This window comes from Capricornis sumatraensis, chromosome 7 (assembly GCF_032405125.1).
Source record: "Capricornis sumatraensis isolate serow.1 chromosome 7, serow.2, whole genome shotgun sequence".
Taxonomy (NCBI): Eukaryota; Metazoa; Chordata; class Mammalia; order Artiodactyla; family Bovidae; genus Capricornis; species Capricornis sumatraensis.
Window position 1 is genome coordinate 44,490,522 of NC_091075.1, and position 18,793 is coordinate 44,509,314.

The 18,793-nt window shown below is 38.6% G+C and overlaps 1 protein-coding gene across 1 annotated transcript in view; it reads right to left on the reverse strand.

The window, feature by feature from the left end:
- The window catches only part of ADGRA3 (adhesion G protein-coupled receptor A3), a 128,898-nt gene that overhangs the window by 13,667 nt on the left and 96,438 nt on the right, over positions 1-18,793 (reverse strand). The window contains exons 13-16 of the mRNA XM_068975206.1: positions 17,035-17,248; positions 16,618-16,826; positions 2,753-2,877; positions 1,587-1,710 (exon numbers count right to left, since the gene is read on the reverse strand). Coding sequence (XP_068831307.1) covers positions 1,587-1,710; positions 2,753-2,877; positions 16,618-16,826; positions 17,035-17,248 — 672 coding nt within the window. The remainder of the gene's footprint in view (positions 1-1,586; positions 1,711-2,752; positions 2,878-16,617; positions 16,827-17,034; positions 17,249-18,793) is intronic.

Sequence of the window (18,793 nt, forward strand, 5' to 3'; positions counted from 1 at the left end):
TTAGGAGGAACTGCTACCTCTCTGACTTTAACTTTTCCTATCCTTAGACCTAGTGTATTTCTCCATTTATTTAGGTCTTCTTTAATATACACTAAAATTTTACCTGCAAATCCTGAATATTTTTTATTATTTCTAAGTACTGGATATTTTTTTGATACTACATAAATGTTACCTTTTCGTTAATTATGTTTTCTCTTGGTTACATTTCTGCATCCTAGCAGTACATTTCTGTATATTAAACTACATTAAAAAAAAAAAAAAACACTATATACATAGGAAACTAAGTTTTCCTATTTTTCTAATAATTTATCTGTACATTACTTTAGCTTTTCTAATGTACACTGTCACATCATTTGACAACAACTCAATTATTATTCCTAACTTACAGGTGAGAAAATCGAGACACAGAAATGTTAAATGTTGACGTCAGGATCAAAGATAATTGCAGTCCTATGTTCACTGCAGTGTTACAACATTCCAGAGTCGGAAACAATCTAAATGTCTATTGATAGACGAATGGATGAAGAAAATGTGGTGTATGCATACAATGACATATGTATTCAGTCTTAGAAAGCAAGAAGTGCTGTCACATACTACATGAATGAACCTTGAGGATGTCATGTTAGATGAAATAAGCTAATCATGGAAGGAAAAGTACTGCATGGTTCCACTTATACAAGGTATTTATGAAGTCAAGCTCACAGAGACAGAAAGTAGAATGGTGGGGCCAGGAGGTGAGGGGAAGGGATACAGGAGGTGTCCGTTTCGTAGGTCTAGTTTCAGCCACCAAGATGAAAAAGTCCTAAAGATCTGCTGTATGTCCTTGGAGTTAATCACCATACAACACACTTAGAAACTGGTTAAGAGGGAAGATCTCATTATACGCAATTAAAAAAAGTTTAACAAATTGCCCATAAAAACACTGGAAAAGCAGAACTGACATCCAAATCCACGTAGTCTGAACTGTGAATTTCTATGTGACACTGTTTGCTATGACGCACATAGAAAATAATATGCAAATAAATACAATTTTATGTATTTCCTACTCGTATATTAAGAAGTTTTGTTTTTTTATACTTATACTATTAGAATACTGTTTACTAATGTTATATATGTAATCATTTACTTGAAATTAATAAGACTTTAGATTTTTAAATTCTTCATATTTACCATACCTAGGAAGTTTGTTTTTATATCTTATGGTTAAAATCTTTATAATTCCCATTTCCATAAACAGATAAAACAATTTTTAAAATCCTGTCAGAAAATGTTACTTCCTTCAGGTATATCAGAATTTTATAAATTTTTTAAATTCAATGTTTGTCATTGTAACAGACATAACAAGTAGCACAAAATTCCCAAAGATAAAAAGACAAGCTCCATAAGTCATATATCCAGTTGTAAAATTATAATTCAGAACTTGAAGTATACTGCTGAATTATTTAAGTAACATTCAGGTTAACGTTAATTAGCTAAAGAAAAAAGCTTTAAAGAAACAGTTTTCCTTTTACAGTTAATGAAACATATGAAATTACTTTTTAATACCAGTATATTTTTTTTTATTTTACTTTTTCACTTTGACTTACTGCTTGGCAGACGCTGGCATTTCTAGTTTGACTTATTCCTCCCACAAAGACCACACAGGTCAGAAAAATATGAAAGCACAAATTCACAAGCATGTGCCAGCCTTTGAGACTGATTCTAATTAAACTGTTAAAAGAGAAAAAATTAATACTGGGGTTAATATACTTGAAGCTGGACATCTCCAAGTTAACATACCTAATTAAAACAAGGCCAAATATAAATGTGTAAACATTTTATTAAAACATGCTATCACACACACATACAGGTTTTGAGAAATCCCTCAACACAATACAATTTCTTAACATTTAACTTTATACACTAAAACAGACAAGTCAAATGGAACTACTACATCCACTAAAGGCTACACAAATTCTCCATAATAAGAAATACGTCCGCTTTTGTTAGTTATGATGTCTTATGACAGATGGATTACTTGTTTGCTTCCCAGAAATTTCTGCAAGGTGCCAATCTCTATTTTTCCTGACCTACTAGGATAACACGGTCTAAACAACCAATGCATTTCCTCGTGGCCTTTCATAATGAAACGCTCAAGTCTTTCTTTCTCAAATCAAAATCTCCTTGTTTCTTAACTAAATGTCAAGAAATGTCATATATGTCCAGCTTAAAGAGGAAAATACATTCTAGCAAAACCTCTTGAAAGTGTATTTCTGCTTAGCAAATCCCTTCAGTTCATTATATCTTACCATAAAATAAAAATTTCTGTACCTTTGCCTCTAATTAACAAAAACCATATCCCACACTTTAATGCCACAAGCTTTCTTAAATGCCATTTGTAAAAGAGACTATCACAACAGGCAAAAATTTATGAAAATAGAGATAATACCACAGTCTGGTTCTGGAAGACACCTCTGCAGGTAACCAGGCTCCACTTTACCTCACCCTCATGCCCCACTCCCCAACACACACTTCCCATGTTCTTTGCCAGGTACAAACCCAACAGGATGACTGGATGCTACAGAAGATGAGTTTATTACCACATGCACTTATTATTTATGTCTCGACTTGCATGAAGAAGGCCTGGAGGTACTCTGAAGTACCTGCCCTTACTTTGGAAGGACAGCATGGTATTAAATTAGGATAAAATTTTATCCTAATTAAATGTGAAACCATGTCCACAGGTCTCTGCAGTCTCAGTTTCATCTCTTACCTGTGATGGTATATGTAACTGGCGATGACCGCTAAGAGGCACAAGAGGAGAACGACAGCAGTCGTGTAGACCACAGGGTGCAGGAGATGGGCTGCCTGGGTATAGAGTTCGGATCCCGTCAGATCCTGAAGGGAGAATGAAAGCATTATTCTAGGAATGCTCCTCTGCACAGAGCTGTTGGGATTTTCTCAGGGGCTAAAACATACCGATAAAGAGAACTCTGGCCCTTGGATCTCTTCACTGTATCCAAGGGCTGCTTCATGTTATTTCCCTCACCCATTACTATGCCCTCCTAGCTTGCACGGTGTTAACTACTCATGTAGCATGTATAAACACATACATGCACACATACACTCTTCTTACCATAGACCATCTGCTTTATAAATGTGAACACTGACTCTCCTTTGAGGGTAGTGGAGAGGGAAAGCAGTGATTTAGAAGGTCAACCACAGACTTCAGCCTTTTTAATGCCCTCGGCTTCCGTGATGGTTCAGATGGTAAAGAATGCAGGAGACCCAGGTTCGATTCCTTGGTCAGGAAGATCCCCTAGAGAAGGGCATGGCAACCCACTCCAGTATTCTTGCCTGGAGAATCCCATGAACAGAGAAGCCTGGTGGGCTACAGTCCATGGGGTTGCAAAGAGTCAGAAGTGACTGAGCGACTAACACTTCACTTTCACCCAACGTGTCACTCTGCACATTCACCAGCTAATAAGGTACAAGACAGCAGTATCTCCAGTCAATAGAGCCTAACCTCCCACAGTCAAGTTCAACAAATATGAATGGACCAGACACTGTGCGAAGGACAGGGATGTAATGCTAACCCATGCTTCCTGCTCTTGAAGAGCTGAGAAGTCACAGGGTCCTCAGACACACAATGAGATCACAACAATGTCTGATCAACATAAGGGCAGCCATGTGACTGAGAGCTTAGAGATCAAATATCAGTAATAATAAATAATAGCAGATCACTCACAGAGCATTTATCATAAACCAGGCACTGTGCCAGCACCCTACACAGAATAACCTATAAACTAGGTATACTGTTATTCCCATTTTATAGCTTGAAAAACTGAGGCACAAAGAGGTTAAGGGCTGGGAAGATCCGATCTGAAACAGTTTGTGGCTGCCAAGGCTCTGCTCCCTAAAACAAAGCAGAGAGTGACTTCCTAAAATGAAAATACCATTTACCTGAAGCCTTCATTCCTGACAAAGGACTGGGGCAGACTTGGAAGATGTCTCTCCCGGACACCAAGCCAGACAACCAGCTTGTCAGGAGACAAAGCCACAGATTCACCAGCTCCTGTCACCAAATTCTCTTTTCTAAACCGATTCTGAAAGCTACAAAATGACAGCTGGACGTGGGAAGGAGTTCACAGTGGGATGCACCTCTAGTCAGGGAGTTATTAAGATTAATTCTTGAATCTAGAAAAACCAAGATGATGAAGACAGCAAGGCATGGGTGACAGACACACGAGGACACTGAAGATGGCTCAACAGAAGAGGAGGAGGGAAGGAAGCAGCACATTTTCCTGGGAAGAATCAGTGGTCAACTGCATATAATAACACATCCAGAAAGATCTATCCGAACACCTTCACAAGTCCCTCACATTAACAAATGACTAACAGAGGCCACAAAGTCTGACAAAAGTCAGAGTTAATGAGAAACTGGAGGTACAACAGGGGAAATTCCACTCCAGCCCACAGTCAGGAGTCACAAGCGGGTTTTTCATCTACGTATTTGATAAATGCCAGCTGCGTGACCACCATGGCCAGGCACTATGCCAGGTACCGGGTATTCAGGGAAACACAGGATCTCTTGGGGGCTGACAGTCTATAAACTAAGACCTGAAAGGGAAAATACAAGACAGAAACCTACAGCCACCATTCTGAACAAAATGTCCTTGTAATATGCTCATGGTCTATTGTATACAGTTACAACATATCCATACTTGCATTCTGCTAAAAATCCAGAATGTTAGAAGAGAAATTCAAAGAAGATCGGGGCAATGAGAGCCATTTAGATGCTAGCTGGAGTGGACATATTCTCCCTCATTTCTATGAAAAGCTTCTATTCCCATGGAGAATAAATAATTGAGGACAAACTTTCAGTGTCTAGGATGTGGTCTCCTCACTCTTTCTGTGCACTGCCTGTTTTCCAATCCTTCAGGAAATGTTCAAAGAATACTTTGCCACCACTAGCCGAATGATCTGGGGCACTTACCCCACAGTAAAACGGAGACATCACAGTCATCTCATCTGGCAGGGTCTGGGGAAGGGGCAGAACCTGTGTATGCCTGCCTTCCACAGGCCTTTGCAGAGAATAATAAAACACAGGTGGCTGAATATTATCCAACAAAACATCAGACAAACTGCCAGTTCAGTTCAGTTCCTCAGTCATGTCCAACTCTCCCTGACCCCATGAACTGCAGCACACCAGGCCTACCTGTCCATCACCAACTCCCAGAGTTCACTCAAACTCATATCCATCGAGTCCGTGATGCCAACCAGCCATCTCATCCTCTGTCATCCCCTTCTCCTCCTGCCCCCAATCCCTCCCAGCATCAGAGTCTTTCCCAATGAGTCAACTCTTCGCATGAGGTGGCCAAAGTACTGGAGTTTCAGCCTCAGCATCATTCCCTCCAAGGAAAACCCAGGGCTGATCTCCTTTAGAATGGACTGGTTGGATCTCCTTGCAGTCCAAGGGACTCTCAAGAGTCTTCTCCAACACCACAGTTCAAAAGCATCAATTCTTCGGCGCTCAGCTTTCCTCACAGTCCAGCTCTCACATCCATATATGACCATTGGAAAAACCATAGCCTTGACTAGATGGACCTTTGTTAGCAAAGTAATGTCTCTGCTTTTGAATATGCTATCTAGGTTGGTCATAACTTTCCTTCCAAGGAGTCAGCATCTTTTAATTTCATGGCTACAGTCACCACCTGCAGTGATTTTGGAGCCCCCCAAAATAAAGTCTTTCACTGTTTCCACTGTTTCCCCATCTATTTCCCATGAAGTGATGGGACCAGATGCCATGATCTTCGTTTTCTGAACGTTGAGCTTTAAGCCAACTTTTTCACTCTCCTCTTTGACTTACATTTTTTACAATATTTATGGTTACAAGAATTCAGTTTTTTCAAAAGCTAATGAATGTAACATAGCATGAGCAGGAAGCTGGATGTGGACACAGAAGCTCCAGACTGTTAAAACTCCAAAGCAGTCCTGGAGGAAGAAGCAAGTACTACTGACTGCAGCACAGGGGCATTTTTGTTGCCACAACAAATAGACCTTTCCAAAGGAAAGAGAACCCCTGGCAGGGTGTGAAGAGCCAGAGAGTTAGGAGCTCAGGCTTGGCAGGCCAAAGGCAAAATTGAGGCTATTATGCAGGTACTTATTAACCACTTAAAATATAACCTTTAAAACTTGGAAACCACTTCTAGCTTTCCAGCATTTAGAACATCAAACAACCAAATGAGAGCTGACTGGAACAGGCCTGTGGATCAAATATCTGCCAGGGATTGCAGACGCCCTTCCTGGTGTAAAGGAGACAAATCAAGTTAATAAAAACTTGATCTTGTATCTTGAAGACAAAATATAAGAGAATTTAAGGCCATATAAGACAACTGAGGAGATCAGGATAGGAAAAAAGTCAAGAGAAGTTAAAGACTAAGTTAAAAGTAAAAAAGACTAAGTAAAAAGTCAAGAGAAGTTAAAGAGGTAAAGTAGAAATCTTAAGTCAAAATTATTTTCAATTATACCCATCAACAAATAGAGGCTTTGTGATACTGTAACAAAAACATAGGTGAAAGGAGTCCACCAGTACAGATTTCCAAATATAGAATAAATGAAGCCCTGGTGATACAACGTTCAGCAAGGGACTACAGTTAATAATATAGAAGTCTGAAAGCTGCTCAAAGAGCAAAGCTAGTTTTTACCATAAGAGAAGAAAGCTGTAACTGCATACTGATGGATGTTAACTAGACTTATTATGCTGATCATTTTGTACTATACACAAATACTGAATCATGACATTGTATACCTGAAGCTAATAAAATGTTGTATGTCAATTATACCTCTACTGAAAAAAATCTACCTGTTCAGGGAGACACATATCAAAAGATTTCAATCTCTTTAATTTCACAGAAACCCATGATTCTTGCTTTTATTCTCTTTTTATAAATCAAATCACTTCCATTACAAAAAAATTACCAAATACATTGTCCAAATGGCCACTAGGAGACACCCATGGAAGAAAAGTAAAAAGCGTCACTCACATTTGCAATACAGTGATACATAAAATAGGAAAAGTCTGCCTCTGGTGCTTATTCAACCACAGTCTATCACTAAATGGTGATCTTAGTCACACTTATGTATGGTGCAAAGTTTAAGAAAGGGCTTCCCAGGTAGCACTAGTGGTAAAGGACCCACTTGCCAAAGCAGGAGACATAAGAGACGTGTGTTCAATCCCTGGGTCAGGAAGATCCCCTGGAGGAGGGCATGGCAACCCACTCCAGTCTTCTTGCCTGGAGACTCCCATGGACAGAGGAGCCTGGTGGGCTACAGTCCATAGGGTTGCAGAGTCGGACACAAATGAAGTGTTATTACTACTACTACTAAGTTTAAGAAAACAGGCCAGAAAATGGAAAGTAAAGTTCACCAAAATAAACTGCACCAATTCAGCGAATATTAAAACATGTTAAAGTGTGTTAAAAACTGCAAAAGTACTTATTATTAAGGAACCAAATAAATGAAGAAGAGCTTTTGAAATTTTTATTAACCTGATAGAGATTCATACATTTACAGTAGCTTTAGCCTCAAAATTACTAAACATAAAATCACTAGCAGTTTTAAATAATTCATTGGCATCACATCAATTATAATTATAAATTAATTATGGTTTAAACTCATCAAGATCTAAACAATGGAAGGAAGACCAAAGAAAAACATCTCAGTTTCCCTCTGTTTGTCAGAGTATAAGTATTTTAAAAAGAGTTTGACAATAAAATAAAATTTTATAACAGATTTAAAATAAAAAATGTCTTTAAAAAAGTTGAGACCATGTCTCTTTCTTTTAATTTTTCCCCTAAGAAACAAGGAATAATTTCAAGAGTTTAATCCTCCTAACACACACCATACACAAAAGTCAGTTCCAGTTGAATCACAGACCTAAATGTTAAAGATAAAACGTATTTAAAGCTTCTACCTGCCTCTTCAGAAACCTATATGCAGGCCAGGAAACAACAGTTAGAACTGGACATGGAACAACAGACTGGTTCCAAATAGGAAAAGGAGTATGTAGAGGCTGTATATTGTCACCCTGTTTATTTAACTTCTATGCAGAGTACATCATGAGAAATGCCGGACTGGAAGAAGCACAAGCTGGAATCAAGATTGCTGGGAGAAATATCAATAGCCTCAGATATGCAGATGACACCACCCTTATGGCAGAAAGTGAAGAGGAACTAAAGGGCTTCTTGATGAAAGTGAAAGAGGAAAGTGAAAAAGTTGGCTTAAAGCTCAATATTCAGAAAACGAAGATCATGGCATCTGGTCCCATAACTTCATGGGAAATAGATGAGGAAACAGTGGAAACAGTGAAAGACTTTTATTTTGGGGGGCTCCAAAATCACTGCAGATGGTGACTGTAGCCATGAAATTAAAAGACACTTACTCCTTGGAAGGAAAGTTATGACCAACCTAGATAGCATATTCAAAAGCAGAGATATTACTTTGCCAACAAAGGTCCATCTAGTTAAGGCTATGGTTTTTTCTGTGGTAATGTATGGATGTGAGAGTGGACTATGAAGAAAGCTGAGTGCCGAAGAATTGATGCTTTTGAACTGTGGTATTGGAGAAGACTCTTGAGAGTCCCTTGGACTGCAAAGAGATCCAACCAGTCCGTTCTAAAGGAGATCAGCCCTGGGTGTTCCTTGGAGGGAATGATGCTAAAGCTGAAACTCCAGTACTTTGGCCACCTTATGCAAAGAGTTGACTCATTGGAAAAGACTCTGATGCTGGGAGGGATTGGGGGCAGGAGGAAAGGGGGACGGGAGAGGATGAGATGGCTGGATGGCATCACTGATTCGATGGATATGAGTTTGAGTGAACTCTGGGAGTTGGTGATAGACAGGGAGGCCTGGTGTGCTGCGATTCATGGGGTCACAAAGAGTCGGACACGACTGAGCAACTGAACTGAACTGAAGGCAAATAAAGGACAATAACTTCATAATTTGGCGGTAAGCAAAGACTTCTTAAATAGGACATAAAAACCACTAGCTACTAAAAAAAATTTAGAAAAATTAGAAACTCTGCTTATAAAAAGACAACATTAAGAAAAAAAAGAAAAAAGGCATGCCCACAGACTAAATGTTTATGTCACCCAGCTAAAATTCACATGTTGAAACCTAACCTCCAATGTGATATTATCTTGAGGTGGTGCCTCTGAGAGGTGATTAGGTCATGAGGGTGGAGCCCTTATAAACAGAATTAGTGTCCTTTTATATATATTTTTTAATTTTTACACTTTATTTTACTTCACAATACTGTATTGGTTTTGCCATACACTGACATGAATCCGCCCACAGGTGTATGCGAGCTCCCAATCCTGAACCCCTCCCACCTCTCACCCCATATCATCTCTCTGGATCATCCCCGTGCACCAGCCCCAAGCATCCTGTATCCTGTTAGTGTCCTTTTATAAAAGAGATACCTGAGAGTTCCCCTGCCCCTTCCACCACAGGAGTATACAGAGAAAGGACAGCATTTATGAAGCAGGAACCAGGGCTTCACTAGACAAAGAATCTGCCAGCTTCTTGATCATGGACTTAAGCCTCCAAAACTGTTGAGACCAGCTCGACAAGCAGGGGTTTTGAAAGCACGATACGGCGAGAGAATGAGAAACAAGACACAAGAATTTAAGAGAAAAACAAAGATCAGGGGACCAATACTGCTCCAAGGTGAAGGTGCTGAAACTGAATCTAAGTCAGCTTTATTATACTTTCAGCTGTGAATGAAAGAATAAGCGGGGAGTTAAACTATAACTCATGAGGCCTTCAGGGCCAAAGAACAAAATGATTATTAACCATTGAGTAATTAGGAAACAGTAATCAATAACAAATCAGTAACTAAGACTAATATTTTTATCTATAGATTTTTCACCAGATACGTAAAACATGTGACTCTGAGACGCCAGCTGAGAAGCAGTCTGGGGTCAGTTTTCTGACATCAGAATCATATCTTGTTTTCAAGATTATGAACTGTTCTCTCTGGACTTGTTCCAAGAGTCACATGCCTTATAGCATCCAGTTTATCAATAATTATAAATTTCTTCTGCAGCCCTTGCCAGGGCCTGCTTTTTTTTAATTCTTCCTGTCTCCTACAAAAACTATGGAAAAAAAAAATTTTTTTTTCTTCTGTTTGTAAGTGACCTAGTCTTTGATATTCTGTTGTAGCAGCCTGAACTGATTAAAACAAGTCATGAACTGGGAGAAGATTTTTGCAACACATAAATCTAACAAAGAGCTCCTATTCAGAGTTCATGAAGAATTCCTATAAGCCAGTAAGATAACAACAGACAAATTAAAAATATGTAAGATTTGAGCAATAACTTCACAAAAGGGCTACCCAAACTGTAATATGAAAATGAAGAGGTACTCAGTATTATCAGTTACCAAAGGAAAACAAAATTTTTTTTTAATTTTTATCTTATCTAAATTTTAAAAAATTTTAAAAACTGAAAAAACTTAAAAAATTAAAACCACAATGATCTATCACAGCACAGCCACCAGAAGACCAAAACTAAAGATTGAAAATACCAATCACTGGGAAGGATATAGAGCAATTAACACTCATTACTGGTGAGACTGTAAACCAATAAAACCAGTTTGATCAATTGCACGGCATTACTTCTCACAGCATACAGATGCCTACAACTTAGTAATTCCAATCCTGTATGCACACATCCATCAAAAAACATGTTCCTAAATTATTTTGTTGTTGTTGTTCAGTTACTCAGTCGTGTCTGACTCTTTGCAACCCCATGGACTGCAGCATGCCAAGCTTCCCTGTCCTTCACTATCTCCCAGAGTTTGCTCAAACTCATAATCATCGAGTCAATGACACCATCCAACCATCTCATCCTCTGTCACCTCCTTCTCCTCCTGCCTTCAATCTTTCCCAGCATCAGGGTCTTTTCCAATGAGTTGCCTCTTCACATCAGGTGGCCAAAGTATTACAGCTTCAGCTTCAGTCCTTCCAATGAATGTTCAGTGTTGATTTCCTTTAGGATTCACTGGTTTGATCTTCTTGATATCCAAGAGACTCTCAAGAGACCTCTCCAGCACCACAGGTCAAAAATATTATCAATTTTTTAGGACTCAGACTTCTTTATGATCCAACTGTCACATCCATACATGACTACTGGAAAAACCATAGTTTTGACTAGACAGACCTTTGTCAGCAAAGAGATGTCTCTGCTTTTTAATTCACTGTCCAGACTTGTCATAGCTTTCCTTCCAAAAAGCAAGTATCTTTTAATTTCATGGCTGCAGTCACCATCCACAAATATTTACAACAACTTTTTCTTGATATCTAGAACCTCACAACAACTCAAAAATCCATCAATGCACAGATTCTGATATCTTCATACTATAGCCTGTGTGTATGCTAAGTCACTTCAGTCGTGTCCGACTCTTTGTGACTCCATGGACTATAGCCCACCAGGCTCCTCTGTCCACGAGATTTTCCAGGCAATAATACTGGAGTGGGTTGCTATGCCTTCCTCCAGGAGATCTTCCTGACCCAGGGACTGAACCCATGTCTCTTACATCTCCTGCATTGGTGGTCAGGTTCTTTTACCACTAGCATCACCTGGGAAGCCCATAGAATGGCCTACTGTGAAGGAAAAGAAAAAAATAACCTGCTACCACATGTGAAAACAAAGATGAATATCACAGACATAATGATGGGAAAGAAACCAGACACAAAGAGTGCAAGCTGTACAATTCCAATTATACAGAATTAAAGAGCAGATGAAACTTATCTAGTGATACACATCAGAAGGCTATTTCTTCAAATGACAGTGAACATTTACTAGAAAGAAACATATCAGAGCTTCTGAGTGCTCAAATAAAAGCCTTTTACCTTGATGGCAGCTAAACATGTAGGTTTACAGGTAAAAATATCATTAAACTATACAGTTAAGATCTGTGGACATCGATCAATAGCTCAATTTAATGAAAAAAGGAAAAGTTTTGGTTTCCCTTTGATTATCAGTTCTACTTCAGATAATTTATGATACAGATTTTCTAATGTGTAAAATCATTCTATACACAGAAATTATTAGAAACAAACAATACAGAGGAACGCCCAAATAAATGATGGTGGGGTCATAAAGTAATATTCAGAGACAAAAAAGAATGAGAAAGCTCTCTAACACTGATAAGGAAGTTTTCAGAAAGGAAATTCAGTAGTGGGATTAGAAGACATTTGTGGAGTTTGAACTCCAACTCCACACTAACTACCTCTGTCAACCTGGTCATGGTCCTTCACTTCTCTATGCCTTGGTTTCTCCATCTGTAAACTAGGGGTGATAATAGTAGCACCACATTTTATGATGTGGTTATGATGACCAAATAGGTTAATTGTAGGTAACGATTTAAGAGAACTCGATGCATTAAGTACTTAATAAAAATTAACCACTGTCATCACTACCCTCATATCATCCCAAGAATATCACCAACACAAGGCAGCAGCATCAGTGTTAAGATATATTGTTCCATGGTTATCATCATCCTTGTATAAGATATACTGCTTCATGGAAACAGGCATGGTTTAGAATGTTTGTAGCATGCTACCTTCATATAAAAATGTAAGAAAGTAGGATCATGTATTCATTTCATTGTAACATATGTGAAAGTCCTTCAATAATGTATAAAAAAAAACTATTAAGGGTTATCTATTCTGTGGAGATGACACCACCCTTATGGCAGAAAGTGAAGAGGAACTAAAAAGCCTCTTGATGAAAGTGAAAGAGGAGAGTGAAAAAGTTGGCTTAAAGCTCAACATTCAGAAAACGAAGATCATGGCATCTGGTCCCATCACTTCATGGGAAATAGATGAGGAAACAGTGGAAACAGTGAAAGACTTTATTTTTTGCGGCTCCAAAATCACTGCAGATGGTGACTATACCCATGGAATTAAAAGACGCTTACTCCTTGGAAGAAAAGTTATGACCAACCTAGATAGTACACTCAAAAGCAGAGACATTACTTTGCCAACAAAGGTCCGTCTAGTCAAGGCTATGGTTTTTCCAGTGGTCATGTATGGATGCTAGAATCGGACTGTCAAGAAAGCTGAGCGCCGAAGAATTGATGCTTTTGAACTGTGGTGTTGGAGAAGACTCTTGAGAGTCCGTTGGACTGCAAGGAGATTCAACCAGTCCATTCTAAAGGAGATCAGCCCTGGGTGTTCTTTGGAGGGAATGATGCTGAGGCTGAAACTCCAGTACTTTGGCTACCTCATGCAAAGAGTTGACTCACTGGAAAAGACTCTGATGCTGGGAGGGATTGGGGGCAGGAGGAAAAGGGGACGACAGAGGATGAGATGGCTGGATGGCATCATCGACTTGATGGATGTCAGTTTGAATGAACTCCGGGAGTTGGTGATGGACAGGGAGGCCTGGTGTGTTGCAGTTCATGGGGTCACAAGAGTTGGACACAACTGAGCGACTGAACTGAACTGAACTGACTCTTTGAAGAAGAGACAATAGAGTGTCAGGAGTTTAATTTCTCACTGTACATTGGTGGTTTAGTGGTGGTTTAGTTGCTAAGTCATGCCCGACTCTTGCAACCCCACAGTCAGTAGTCCACCAGGCTCTTCTGTCCATGGGATTCTCCAAGCAAGAATACTGGAGTGGGTTGCCATTCCTTTCTCCAGGGGATCTTCCCAACCCAGGAATCGAACCTGGGTCTCCTGCATTGCAGGCAGATTCTTTATCAACTGAGCTACCAGAGAAGCCCTTGGTAAATGAAAGAAGAGTAAATGAAACCAGTTTGCCTTGAAAAAAAACTAGAGATGTAAAAGCAAATGAGTGCCCTCTGGTTTCATGTGTTTCTAGGTGAATATAGTAACAAAGGAGAATCAAGATATAGTGGTTATTTTATCTTCACTATAATACCAATTAAGTAGTAAGTACTACCATGAATAGTCTGGCCCTCCTCATTCAGTTTTCTTTGTACCCTACTGACCTCTGGTCAATTGGTTGTTTCTGATCACATAATTCAAACAAACTCAATTTCTACCTAACTTTTTTCTCTGTCTAGAACTATGAATATCTATTTGAGATTTAAAAAGAAATATATTATTTTCATTTCATTTTTTAAACACACATTTTTTTTTAAACCACAGCAGGAAAAGTTTTATGAGCTAGCTGCCAATAAAGGAATTTAGACTTACTAAATAAAATCCTCCATTAAAGCAGTTCTCCAAAAAACAATAATAATAATAGGATTTTATCTATTATTCAAAACAGTGCCAGGTAAAGAAAAAAAGACGTTGACTTCCAATTTCTAAAGCTATGTTTTCTAACTCAGACATGACTTTATTTAAGAGTAGGTATGATTTCATTAAGTTTGCCTTCACATTTCATCAGCAACTCTAAAAATGCCATATACTAACTTTGCCGGTTTTGTCAACAATTTCAGATCCTTTTCACCTTGCTACCTCTAGGTGGCACAGTTATATTTAAGAAAAGAGAAAGGATATTCTTTGAAAATAGAAAAAAAATATTAGCGCTGTATTTTAGCTTTAAGAATTGTGTATTACATTTTTTAAAAGATTAAAAGTATGAAAGATAAAAGAATAGCTTATTTCTTCAAGAAAAGGATTATACTAATTTAAACTGTGGAGAAGCACAGCTAGGAAGTTCAAAAATAGATGTTTTAACTGGTATTAAATAAAAGTTTCACATGGTACAGTATCATGTCTTGAACACTGAAGCTTATAAAATGCGTTTCGTTGTGTCTGCATTTCATTTCTCTTGCCCAACTTTTTCTAGTTAACTACTAAAAAAATTTCAAATGATGCTCTATCTCTTATTTCTCCTTCAGTACTTAGTTCCACATTACTTTATAATCAAAACCTGAATGAGAAAACATTTTATACTGAAAGAGCAAATGCTTCATATTTTAATTACTGCTTCAAGCATTCTTTGAAAGCTGACTACACAACAATAAAATGTGAACTTACAGAAACCAGACGTAGACTTACAGAACTCAAACATCTATTTGTCAAGAGATCCTATACTATTAACACTAAACTCAAACGGAGAGACAACTTATGTCAAAACAGCTGAGTTCCTTCCTAGTGTAGACCCCACCCACTGCCTGCTGGGTTAAATAACACACACATTAATCCTTCTCCCCTGCCTGCTAATCTGCTTACTCCTCCACCTGTTCGGGACACTAGGTAGGTAGCCTAATTTGAGGAGCAAAGAGAAAACCAAAGTATAGAGCTGAAGAAAATCTACTCCAATTAAAGTATGCTTTAAGACCATTTCCAGTAAAAATGCTCTTTTGTAGTTTTAAGAAAAGAAAATTCACTTAAGAGTAAAATATATCATGTTTCAAGATTATTTGGTGCTTTGATAAAATATTATCTAGATAACAGATTCAGAGCTGGTGGCAGAAATCAAAATGTAGGCATCCTCACTCCCAGGCTAGCCTCAAGCCATTGCTAAGAAATGTCCTTCATATTCATCAGTAATTTCTTCTGCTCTGCTCTAAATGCATGTATACATGCTTCAGGATGTATCTTAGAATAACCACAATATGCAATAAAAACTAGTACAGCTAATTTCATAATTATCAACTCAGAGATCAGATTCACATAAATGATTCATTAATAAAAGATACGTTAATAACTAGCTATTTCACAAAAGATTAATAGAAAAATAGTAAATAACAGAAAACATTAACTTGATTAGCATTAAAATTGAAGACTGCTGGCAGCAACTAAACTGAAATTATCACCATTACTCTAAATACAAAAGGAATCTAAAAAATTATGATGTGTAGTGGGATGAGGCAGTAAACAACTAAGTAGGAAAATCTCTCACTATTCACCGTGTGAACATGAAAGTGTTAGTCGCTCAGTCGTGCCGGACTCTTTGCTACCCCATGGACTGTAGCCCTCCAGGCTCCTCTGTCCACGGAATTCTCCAAGCAAGAATACTGGAATGGGTATCCATTCCTTTCTCCATGGGATCTTCTTGACCCAGGGATCGAACCCATATCTCTTGCATTGCACTCAGATTCTTTACCATCTGAGCCACCAGGGAAGCCCCATTCGTTGGGTGAAGAAATTGAAAGTGAAAGTTGCTCCGTCTTGTCCAACTCTTCACAACCCCATGGGACTATATGGTCCATGGAATTCTCCAGGCCAGAATACTGGAGTGGGTAGCCTTGCCCTTCTCCAAGGGACCTTCCCAACCCAGGGATCAAACCCAGGTCTCCCACATTGCAGGCGGATTCTTTACCAGCTGAACCATCAGGGAAGCCCTGTTTACTGTGTATCTTTGGGCAAATGAATCACTCTTGATTAAGAGTTGGACAGCATGTTTCCAAATTTTAAGGTCAAGGTCTAGTTGAATTGATTGGCTTAAAGTTTACTGAAAATTCCCATACATTTCACTTAGTAGTAACTCAATTTCCCTTTAAAATCAGAATGACACCAAATGTCACCTCTTCCTTAATTAAGGGAGCAATTCACGTTAAAAGTTAAAAAAAAATCTTCATTTGAGCTTAACTATGCATAGGGAAGAAATTCGAATGCTTAGTGTTTACACATTAACATTAACAACTGCCATACCATTAAAACTGCGTAGTTACTAAGGGAGTAGCACTGGATGGTAGTGATGTTTTCATCCGAATAGAGTATATGGCACCCATCGGACTTCCAGCCTCCTTGTCCATTCAGCAAGTCGAAATCCCACTGGGCAGCCACAGCATCTGCTCCATGCGCTATTCGACGCAGCGTCACATTAACAGGGATGTGGTGGGTATCAATGTTCACACCATCTGGAGGAAATGGGAAATAAAAATATTTCTGAAACAAATTTCATGAACAATTAAATGTCAACATACACGAATGGGCATCTGCAAATATCTTTTTTTTCTCTAGTGACTCATTAAAATGAGAAGGAACAAAAATAAGCATCTTTAGGAACAGGGAATGATCGAGTCGTGCTGTCCGGTGACTACAGGAGGACATATGCCACAGACAAACCTATTTTGGTGAGAATCACGGGGGTAACCACTGTACGCCGCTTTCCATCATCAGCCAAATTTGTTGAATTCCCGGTGGCCGGAAAAAGCTTTCCATTGCGGAATGCGATGAGCTGCAGCTTATAGAGAGAGTCATCACTTGGTCTGACTTCTCTTTTTTGCTTTGGTGAGAAAAGGGAAGGAGGAAGCTGAATAGAAGCCTCCACAATAGTGTTCTGAAAATATATTTAAAAAAGAAAAAACAGAAACATAGAAGAGTTGACATCTTAGTAGGTTAAAACCAGAAACATTTTAGACAGTTATGAATACTGACTAGTTACATGCTGAGTACAGGTTTTAAATATGTGAGTGAGATTTAGTAGTTAAAACAATTTATTCATTAAGTGAAGTGCCTAAAGATCATATAACAGCATAGAACAAAAGCAGCAGAAAATAAAGAGAAATGTAAACTCTATTTCAAAGCATTAAAGTAGTAAACAAGGGATTATTTCAAAGTGAATTTTCCCCTGATACTGTATACTGCTGAAGTAAACTGCATTAAACAGAACAAGATCTCAGCAATCCCTCTGCCTATGAATTTTACAATGACAAAATATGGTGAATGAGCACAAAGGGAGCATATCACAAATGTGAGTATAATTAATTTGGGCTTATGAAACTTTAAGGTGATTTATGATAGATTCCGACTGTCAAAGAACAGAAGAAATTATACAAAAACATAACAGAACTTTAGACTCAGAAACACATTAGGTTTACAAAAACACAGTTACAAAGAGGAACAAGTGAAAATGCTGGCTGGGCACTAAATGTTCTTCAGATTTCTTTATTAGGGATTTTTAAATTATAAATTATTCAGCATTTAATGAAAAATAAATCTGTACACCAAGGAGGCAAATAATAATCTAAAAACTTCCCTATTTTAAGGACTCATCACAGAGCCTTTCTCTTGGCACCAACCTCTCTCCCCAACCCAATGCTCATGATGCCAACAGAAATTCCTCTTCAACAAATCTGTTGTTATTTCAGTTCAAGTAACACCTTGGCTCCCAAATGTTTAGAAAATACAGCCAAAAATTCTTAAGTATGCCATATAATTTGGCTAAAATCCTTTCCTCAAATTCATCTCCTAACACTCCCTACACCACAACCTATGACTGGGCCACAGTGAGTTTATCACTTTTTTTTTTTGGGGGGGGGTGTCACATTGACAGAAAAAATATATATATATATTTAATTTATTTATTTTAACCGGAGGTAATTAGTTTACAATATTGTAGTGGTTTTGCCATACATTCACATGAATCAGCCATGGGTGTACATGTGTTCCCCATCGTGAATCCCCCTCCCACCTCCCTCCCCATCCCATCCCTCAGCGTCATCCCAGTGCACCAGCCCTGAGCGGCCCGTCTCAGGAATCGAACCTGGACTGGCAATCTGTTTCACATATGATACTACACACGATTCGAGTTGATCACTTTTTGACATCCCCTGCTTTTTTTCCTTTTCTTTTTTACTTATTTTTGGCTGTGCTGGCTCTTCACTGCTACACAGGCTTTTCTCCAGTTGTGGCGAGTGGGGGCTACCCTTTAGTTGCAGAGTAGAGGCTTCTCCCTGCAGTAGTTTCTCTTTGTTCTGGGGCACAGGCTCTATAGTGTTCAGGCTTCAGTAATTGTGGCACATGGGCTCAGTAGTAGCAGCTCCTGGGCTCTAGAGGACAGGCTCAATGTGACATCTGCCTGGATCAGGGATCCAACCCGTGT